This window comes from Galeopterus variegatus, unplaced genomic scaffold, assembly GCF_000696425.1.
Source record: "Galeopterus variegatus unplaced genomic scaffold, G_variegatus-3.0.2 Scaffold8816, whole genome shotgun sequence".
NCBI classification, from domain to species: Eukaryota; Metazoa; Chordata; class Mammalia; order Dermoptera; family Cynocephalidae; genus Galeopterus; species Galeopterus variegatus.
In genome coordinates, this window is record NW_007734927.1 from 21,269 (window position 1) to 32,114 (window position 10,846).

General features: G+C 32.4%; 1 protein-coding gene across 2 annotated transcripts in view; it reads right to left on the reverse strand.

Annotated features, from left to right (window-relative positions):
• The window catches only part of LOC103608772 (E3 ubiquitin-protein ligase RNF13), a 53,908-nt gene that overhangs the window by 20,801 nt on the left and 22,261 nt on the right, over positions 1-10,846 (reverse strand). For both annotated transcript variants that reach the window (XM_008593171.1, XM_008593170.1), the window contains exon 4: positions 3,610-3,703. In XM_008593171.1, coding sequence (XP_008591393.1) covers positions 3,610-3,703 — 94 coding nt within the window. The remainder of the gene's footprint in view (positions 1-3,609; positions 3,704-10,846) is intronic.

The following is a 10,846-nucleotide window of genomic DNA, read 5'->3' on the forward strand; positions in this document are numbered from 1 at the left end:
AAAACTAAAAATCAACACTCAAAAATCAGTTGCATTTCTATCCACTAATAATGACCAATCTGAAGGGGGGGGGGGGAAAGACATCAATTCCATTCATTATGGCAACAAAAAGAATAAAATACTTAGGAATAAGCTTAAGCAAGGATGTGAAAGACTTCTACACTACAAACTAAAAAATACTGCTAAAAGCAATCAAAGATAGAAATAAATGCAGAGATATCCTGTGCTTGTGGATTGCAAGACTTAATACAGCCAAAATGTCCATGCTACTCACAGCAATCTACAGATTCAGTGCAATCCTTATTAAAATCATTATGGCATTCAGTACAGAAATAGAAAAAAAGATCCTAAAATTCTTATGAAATCACAAGGGACTCTGAATAGCCAGAACAATCTTGTAATAGAACAAAGTTGGAAGAATCACACTGCCTGATTTCAAAACACATTACAAAGCAAGATGGTGTGAACTTCAATAAAGACAGATGTATAACCCATGGAATAGCAATGAGAGGCCATAAGTAAATCCTTGCATATTTGGCCAAATGATTTTTGACAAGGTTGCCAAGACTACACAATGGGGAAAGGATAGTCTCTTTAACAAATGGTAAATGTTCCTGGGAAAACTAAATATCCACATGAAAAAAAAAAAAAAAAGTAGTAGTAGTAAAAGAAGGACCTGGACCTTACTTTACAGCATATAAAAATTAACTCAAAATGGATTAAAGACTTAAGACTTAAAACTATTAAACTCCTACAAGAAAATATAGGGAAAAACCTTCAGAAGATTGGATTTGGCAATGATTTCTTAGAAATGACACCAAAATCAAAGGCAACAAAAGAAAAAATAGGTGGGACTACATCAGACTTGACTTTTGTGCATCAAGGGACACAGTCAACAGAGTGAAAAGGCAGCCTATAGAATGGGAGAAAATAATTGCAAATTATATATCTGATATGAGTTTAATATCCAGAATATATAAGGAACTTCTACAACTCAACAACACAAAAACAAATGACTCAATTAAAAAATGGGAACATGACTTAGATACTTCTCCAAGGAAGATATACAAATGGCCAATATGCACATAAGAAGATGCTCATCATTACTATTAGGGAAATGCAAAACTATGAGACATTGACTTAGACTCACCAGGGTGGCCACTATCAAGGGAACAGAAAATAAAAAGTGTTGACAAGTATATGGCATAAGGTGAAGCACTTGTGCACTGTTTGTGAGGAGTAAAATGGTTCACCCATTATGGAAAGCAATATGAAGGTTTCTCAGAAATTTAAAAATGCAATTATAATATGACCCAGCAATCTCACTTCTGGATATATATCCAAAACAATTCAAAGAGATATTTTAACCCATGTTCACTTTAGCATTATTTACAATAGGCAAAAGGTAGAAACAATCCAAATGTCCACTGATGGATGAATAGATAAAGAAAATGTGCCAATATATACAATGGACTATTAAGCAACCTTAAAAAAAAATAAGAAAATCCTGTCACATGCTGTGATATGGTTGAACCTTGAGGGCATTGTGCTAAATGAAATAAGTCAGTTGCAAAAGGGCAAATGCTATATGATTCCACTCATCTTAAGTAATCAAATCATAGCAACAAAGTAGAAAGGTGGTTACCAAGGCAGGGGTGGAGAAGGAAGAGGGAATTTTTAATGGTCAGTGGTTACAGAATTTTAGTATTATAAGATGAAAAATTTCCAGAAATCTGTTGCACAATAATGTGAATATACTTAACACTACTAAACTGTACATGTAAAAAGTTAAGATGTGAATTAATGTTATGTGTTTTTTACCACAATAAAAAAAATTAAGGCAAAAAAAAGTGAAGGAAAAATAAAAACTTGCAAGAAATGTTTTTAAAAAGTTCTTCAGAGAGAAAGAAACATATATAGGTCAGAAACTTGGATCTATATAAAGAAAGAAATACCCCCGTAGAAGAAATAAGTGAAGGGAAAATAAAAACTTTTATTTTCTTTATTCTTACTTTACCTTACTTTTGAACAAACAAATAATAATTTATTCAAAATAATAATAGCAATAATTTATTCAATTATGTATGCTTTTGTATATGAGTGGTCGTCAAAAAGTTCATTAAAAGATTTGCGTTATCTTTTAATTCCATTTTACCCTCATATATACTCATATATAAGTGAAATGAATGACAGATACAAAGGATGGGAGGTAGGAACTAGAAATGTTTTGTTATTGTAAGGTACATGCACTAGCTGTGAAACAGTATAGTGTTACTTGAAAGTGTACTAATCATTTCATTGTCTTTCTCAAGTTTTACCACCCATGTATGCATACCTAAACAATTGGTTTAATTTAGCCTACTTTTAAATTTGTTCTTTTTCTTACCTCTTTTATTAACGCTTTTTTGGTGAAATCAATCCATCTTATTGCATGTAGGTGTAATTCATTCACTTTCCATTATATAAAGATATTTTTTATTCATTTTACTATTAATATATAATAGCAATATTCTATAATATTAATATATTAATACATTTGGGTTTTTCTTAATGTCATTATAGACCATGCTTTTAAGAACACTCTTGCGCATATATTCTGGTGCAAATGTACATGAACTTCTTTAAAATACATACCTAGAAGTAGATTAGATGGATCATAAGATATACCTATCTTCACTTTTATTGGATAATACAAATAATTTCCAAAGTAATTGATAGTACTCCCACCAATAGTGTACAGGAGTTCCTGTTGTTCCCCATATTTACCAACATTTTATACTGGTGGACTTTTAAATTTTAGCCATTTGGGTGGGTGGGCTTATAAAGATATCTCATTGTGATTTTAATTTACATTTCCCTTCTTGCCAGTGAGGATTAGTACCTGTTCACATTATTATTTACCAGTTGTATTTTCACATTCATGAAGTTCCTTTCTTGCCCTTTACCCATTTTTCTGTTGGGTTGTCCTCTCCCAGCCCTTTCATATATAGGAGGAATTCTTTATATGTTTTCACAACCCCTCTGGAGTTAGAATATGTAGTGATACAGTCCTTTAATGAGAACAGTTGACTATATGTGTGTGAGTCTATTTCAGGGCTCACTATTCTGCCCCATTTATTTATTTGTTTATTCTTTCATTGATACCACACATCTTAATTACTATAGTTTTACAGTGAGTCTTGACACTGGGTAGTGTCAGTTCATCGACTTTGTTGTTATTCTTCAATATTGTGTTGGTTATTCTAGTCTTTTGCCTTTCCCTATATACTTTTAAATCAGGAAAGTCAAAGCAGACCACTCTGGTATGGAAAAGTATTATAATCACTAACATTGTTTAGAACTACTGGTACACGGTGATAATAAAAAGCATTTTGGTCAGTTTCATTATTGTTTTTAAATTTTATGCAGACCATGCACCCCATTCCTGCCTTGACGAGGACACAACAAAAGAACATCTCCCGTATTCAGTCATTCATTATTAACTGAGTGTCTACTTGGTGTTAGGCATTTTATATGGCAAGGACTCAGAAAGTAATATTAGAGTATACTCAACATGATTTCTTAAATAAACTAAGGGTGATGATTGAGAAAACAAAAATATTCACTTACCTTTCTTGAATTTATGTATCGGGAGTTTCTTAAGTTGATCTTTACGAAGTCTGTTTCTTCTAGCTCTATGTCTGTCCTGGACAAATTTTGTGATCTAACAATAAAAGAGAAAGAAAAGGAGTCAGATTTTAAACATGCAAACAGAAAATGCCCATTGAAATAGGAAATATCTTTTAAGTTTCTGGATAGCTTCTGTAAATCAATTCATTGTATTTAAGTCCTAATCACAATAACATTAAAGTATTAAAGCACTGAATTACATTACTAATTAGTTAACCCATAAAATTCTCCTTTGAATTTTTTATTCATTTACCTTGACTATCTTTAATATACTGACAGAGACATTACAAATAGCATATAAATGTTTGCTTGCATACAAAAGCACCATCCATAAAAGAAAAACTTGACAAATTTGACTACCTCAAAGTTCAGAACTTCTGTCCTCAAAAGACACTTAAAAAAATAAAAGATGAGCTACAAACAGAGAGAAAATATTTGCAAATTGCATATGTGATAAGGGAATTGTATCTGGAATATATAAAGAACTCTCAAAACTCCATAATAAGAAAAAAACCTACTCAATTGATAAAATGTAAAAAAATGGACAAAATAGTTGAATAGACACTTCACCATAGAAGATATACAAGAAGATATACAAATGGTAAATAAGCACTTGAAGAAATGCTCAACATCATTAGTCAACAGAAAAACAAAACTTCAAATCATAATTAAATACTACTATTGAATGACTAATTTAAAAGACTAACTAAACCAAGTGTTGGTGTGGAAGTGAAGGAAGTGGCATGCTCATACACTACTGGTGGGATTATAAAATGGTACAACCACTTTGGAAAACAGTTTGGTGATTTCTTTTAAATTTAAACATGTATTTATTATGTGACCCAATAATCTCACTCCTAGATAAACTTACCCAATAAAAATGAAAACATATGTCCATATAACAACTGTCCATGTCAGCTTTATTTGTAATAGCTAAAAACTAGAAACCACCCAATGTCCATTAACAGGCAAATGGATAAACAAACTACAGTACGTTCATACAATGGAATACAACTCAACAATAAAAAGGAATGAGTAGTCAATACACTCAATAACATATGTAAAATCTCAAAAATAATTATGCTAACAGAAGGCAGACACAAAGAGTACATAGTTTATGATTCCATTTATATAAAATTGTAGAAAATGAAAACTAATCCATAGTAACCAAAATCAGATTTGTGATTTCCTGGGAATGTGGGAAAGGGGGACATGAAGGAGAAATTGGAAGGGGTGAAAGAGAAGAATTACCAAGGAGCATGAGGAAGTTTTCTGGGGTGATCAATATTTCATTATCTTGATTGTGGTGGTGGTTTCACAGGTGTAGGTTTGTGTGCGTGTGTGCACGTGTGTGTGAGAGAATATCAAAACTTAGCAAATTTTATAATTTCAATATGTGTAGTTTATTATATGTCAATCATGCCTCAATAAATTTTTCAAAAAGTTTAACAGTAGCTGCTAAAAGAAAAACAATACAATGTAAGCTTTCAAGTCAATAGGAGAAAGGGAGAGAGAAAGTAAAAGTTAAGTAATCCAAATTTACATAGAAAAAAATGGAAAAGTAAACAATAGAAATTAATCCAAATATGTCTATGATCACAATAAATGTAAATGGATTAAATTCACCAGTTTTTTAGAGACATGTAACATACTGTATGAAGAAAAATTTCAACCATATCCTATTTACAAGACACAAGATTAAAACTGAATGACATATTAAGACAAAAGTAAAAGTAAAAACTAAAGGGATAAAGATACACAATAAAAATAATAAGCAAAAGAAAAGCTGGTATATGAGTGAAAGAATTTAAGGCAAAAATCATTAGAAGAGAGTCATAACAATGATAAAAAGGACACTCCACCTAGAAAATAACAAAATTATGGAAGAAATACACAAATTCATAAGATCAACAATTTATAGCTTGAGCACACAAAAATTTAGAAGACTACAGACCTCTGTTATCCAGTCTGGTTGCCACCAGGTAAATGTGGCTTCTGAGCACTTGAAACATAGCTAATCTGAACTGAGATGTGCTATGAGTATAAAATACACACTATATTGCAAAGACTTAGTACAAAAGGAATGTAAAAATATTTATAATTATTTATATCAATTGAATGTTGAAATACATTTTAGATTTATTAGGTTAAATAAATATAGTATTAAAACTAATCTCATCTGTTTCTTTTCATCTTTTTTAATTTGGATATCAGAAATTTTCAAATTATAATAATGTGGCTCATAATATAGTTCTATCACTTAGCACTGCTTTAGAAAATAAACATGCAAAATACTGTGAACAACTTTGGTGATACTTGCACAATTCTGTGAATATACTAAAAATTATTAAATTGTTCACTTTAAATGGGTCAACTTTATGTTATGTGAATTATATCTCAATAAAGCTGTTATAATACTAAAAAAAAGAGTAGACAAAATAAAATTCACAAGTTCAATCCAATGGATATAAACTCTGCAGTCCACAAATCTTTTCACAAACATGGGGAATATTTATAAAATTTAACCACAAAACTATGCCACAAAGCAGGTCTTTGAAAATAACTAAAGAATTCATAACATACAATGTTTTCTGACCACAATGCAAGTGAATTAGAAATCAATGGGAATAGGAACAGTTATTTCTGAGGGAGCCTTATAATCAGCATCGCTCTTTGCCACCGGGATTCTAAATAACTTGCAGATGGAGGAAGGTGAAGTAACTTGCTCAATGAAGAAAGAAATAGAACTTTTTACTGAGCCATAGAATTAGGTTGCCTTAACCCAGATATAGGCAAAAACAACTTTGGAATGGAGTAGGCCTTCCCTTCACCCTGCCCCATACATAACTACAGAACCAATCCTGGAGGAGCTGAATGAACACCTATGCCCTGACTACAGATTGATCCCAAAAGAAAGAAGGTGAACCTGAGCCAAGTATGCCCAATTTATCCTTCTCAAATGTACCAGATAGATAAGACACTTCATCTCCCCCTAAGACAACGAGTAAAAAGGGTAGAAAAGGGCTAGGAGTTACAGTAACTGAGTTCCCCCTTCTTGTGGACGGAAACATCAGAAGTGGTAAAGAAACTCCTACATAACAATGAAATTTTTTAAAAAAATTTAAGTCAAATGAGAATAAAAAATTATCAAAAGTTATGGGTTATAGCTAAAGTGATTCTTAAAGAGAAATTTACAAACTAAATGCACATACTAGAAAGAAATATAATCCGCATTCAACTGAACAAGCTGGAAAAAGAAAAGCAATATAATTAAAGTAGAAGAAAGAAAATACAAGTCATCCCTTGGTATCTGCAGGGGACTGATTCCAGGAACCTCCATGGACACCTGACTCCACAGGTGCTCAAGTTCTGCAGTGTGGAACACTCAGATATGAAAAGTCAGCCCTCTGTTTCTGCAGGTTGCATATCCCTGTATTTTAAACTGGGTGGTTGAATCTGCAGATGTGGAACTGCAGATAGGAGGGGGCTGTATTTATTGGGGGAAATAAATCCACCTATACTTATAAGTGGACTCACACACTTCAAATCTGTGTTGTTCATGTGTCAACTGCAGTGATGGTTAAGAGCAGAAATTAATGATGAAGATAAAGCAAAAAATTTAGAATTTAAGTTCCACAAAAATATAAGCTGCTTGACAACAGGGATTTCTACCTATTTTGTTCACTGATGAATCTGCAGACCCTAGAGCAGTGCCTAGTTCATCATAGGAACAGAATAATTTACTAAATGAAAGTCTACTTCTTTGAAAGACTAATAAAAACATAAACTTCTGACAACACTGTGCAAGATACAGATGGATATTAATAAAGAGAACTCATTCGACATATAGTAGAAATTATCTTTTTTTACTGAAACATAATTGATTATATGTATTTGTGGGGTACAGAGTTGACTATCAATACTTGTGTACAATATGTGATGATCAAATCAGGATAATAAGCATATTGGTCACTACAAAATGTAATCATTCTTTGTGTCCATTACCAATTTCTCACTAAATGCCTTCCCCCTCCCCTCTCCCACCTCTAGTAGCCATAATTCTGTTCTCTCCTGAAAGTCAACGTATTATTGTTATTTTCCTTCCTTGCTCATTCCCTCATTCCCTCCCTCCCTCCCTCTTAGGAGTGGTACATGTGGTATCTCTCTGTGCCCGGCTTAAGAAATTTTCTTTAAATTGTTATGAGTACATGAATATTATAAATTGCTTTATTCCACTACACTTGAAATCAGACACTTTCTTGGAAATATAAGAAATAGAAAGTCATCTGAATGTCCACCTAACTATGGAAAAGGTCATTAGACCTAGATGATTTTATAGGCAATCTCCACCAAAACACACACACACACAAAACAATCAAGTGATAAACCCAATTTTATAAAAAAAAAAAAAATTAGAAAATTTAAAAATTAAGAGAAAGCTTTAGTTTTATAATAGAATAATTTTGATTGTCTATTTTAGTGGTTTTTCTTAAATTATGGAAAAGTACACATAATCTTAAACATTTTTAAGTGTAGAGTTCTGTGGCTTAAGTATATTCATATTGCTATCACCATCATCCATCCATAGAACTCTTTTCGTCTTGTAAAACTGAAACTCTATACCCATTAAACAATAACTCCCATTCTTCCATTCTACCTTCTGTCTCCATGAATTTGACTACTCTAGATATCTCATGTAAGTGTAATCATGCAGTATTTGTCTTTTTGTGACTGGCTTATTTCACTTAGCATAATGTCTTAAGTTTCATCTATGTTGTAGCATGTGTCAGACTTTCCTTCCTTTATAATGCTGAATAATATTCCGTTGTATGTATATGCCACAATTCACTTACCTGTTCATCTGTCAGTAGACACATGGGTTGCCTACACCCTTGGCTATCATGAATAATGCTGCCATGAACATGGGTGTACAATTATCTGAGTCCTTGCTTTTATTTCTTTTAGGTATATACCCAGAAGTGGAATTGCCAGATCATATGGTGGTTTTGTTTAATTTTTTGAGGAGTTGCCATACTATTTTCTACAGTGGCTGCTCCATTTTACATTCCTACAACAGTGCTCCCAGAATTGTCTAGTTTTTATGTCAAGATTATTCTAGCCCTATAAAACTAAAGCTTTCCCTCACCTAGATATTCAGATTGTTAATATTTTAGGATTTTTTGCATCTATGCCCAAGTATAAGATTGATCTATATTAGAAATCTGAATAATCCAAAAAATGTAAACACAAAATTTATACATCAGAATCAAATAGGATTATCCCCAGGATGCAAAGATTTTTGAAATTTATAAAACAAATTAATGTAACACAACATATGAACAGAGTAAAGGAGAAAAACCAATGATCATTACAACAGATAGAAGAAAGATATATAATTCAGTACCATTTTTAAAAATAAGCAAATAAAAATCCGGTTTCTTCATTTTCAACCCTTATATTACTTTTTTCCCCTTGTTTTACCAGAAAATATAGTATAGTGTTAAATAGTAGGTACAACAATAAGCATCTATTTCCTGTTCCTTAGTTTCTAGGGAAGGCTTCTAATATGTCACCATTTTAATGAGGTTTATTCTAAGTTTTTAATCTATAATCTTTATCAGCTTAAGGATATTTTCTTCTACTCCTAGTTTGCCAAGGATATTTTGTTTGTTGTTTGCTTTTCTAACTTCTACCCTGCCCAAGCAAATCAATGAATAAATTACCAAAATAGAAGAATTCGGCAAATTTGTAGACATAAGATTAATATGGAAAAATCAATAATGTCTAGTGCCCAAATCCTGGTTTCTAAATACAACTCTCAAGACTGGCTGGTTAGCTCAGTTGGTGAGAGTATGGTGTTGATAACATCAAGGTCAAGGGTTTGGATCCCCATACTGGCCAGCTGTGAAAAAAATTAAAAATTAAAAAAATAAAGTAAATAAATATACCTCTCCAATAAAAGGAACCAGGGCTCCTTCCAAAAATGTCTGAATTCCAGGGCTGAGACCAGAAAAATATGAGATGAGCCTGAAGTATCTTTAGCACCAGGCTGTAGTAAAGAAGTGCTTGAAAAAGCAAAAAGATGCGGTCGAATCAGAGACAGGACTCAGCCTGACAGAACTCCCAATAGCCAAAACTCAAATGATTTAAAACAACAAAAATAATATAGCTATTGAATTATAACCCAACTATAAAATAAATATATGAAGGTTCTTCAAAAAGTTCATGGAAATATTTGTAGTATCTTTAAATTCTATTTTTTCCATGAACTTTTTGAAGTACCCCTATACATGAGGGCACACTAATATAAATGATTGAACAAACAAATGCCAAGAAGAAAAATCTTCCTTACAGAAGAATTTCAAACAACATATGTAGACACTCTCCCCTCCAAGAGATAGAGATAACTCCTGCCTCTCCCCATATTTAGGGTGGGCTCTACTTAGTGCCTCACTTCTAAAGAGCAGAGTGGGGAAAGAAAAAATATCAACATTATAGTGGAGAAACTTGGCAAACACAACCTTAAACAAGGGTGAAGGTTAACATCAGTGATGTTATGTGGATATCAGGTATCTCCTGACATGTTTTAATGAGGAGGGCACTTAATCTGGGTAAAATCCCTTTCAGAAACCTATAAGCCAGACTAATCGTGAGAAAAAAAGAAGATTGAGAGATATTCTATAGGATATGTGGCCAGTCCTCCTCAAAACTCTCAAGGTCATAAAAAACAAGGACAGACTGAGAAACTGTCATAGACCAGAGGAGATTGGGAAGACATAATAACTAAATACAGTGTGGTACCCTGGATTCAATCCTAGAACAGAAAGAGTCATTAATGGAAAAACTGATGAAATCCAAACGAAGTGTGGAGAGTCCTGGAACCATACTTTGGTAACCACTGTTTTAGAGAAACTACATGTCATCCCCCTAAACTTCAAACCCTCATACTATTCTATTTTTACATTTTAATATAAAAAATTTCAAACTTTCAGAAGAGTTGAAAGAATTTCATAATAAATATCCATATATCCACCACCTAGATTCTACAATTTTACTATACTTTTTTTCATATATCTATTCATCCCTCTATCTACCCATCAATACTTTTTTCTTACTAATTTTTTACAATGCTTTTCAAAGTAAACTGCAAGTATGACTATACTTCCCCCAAAATACT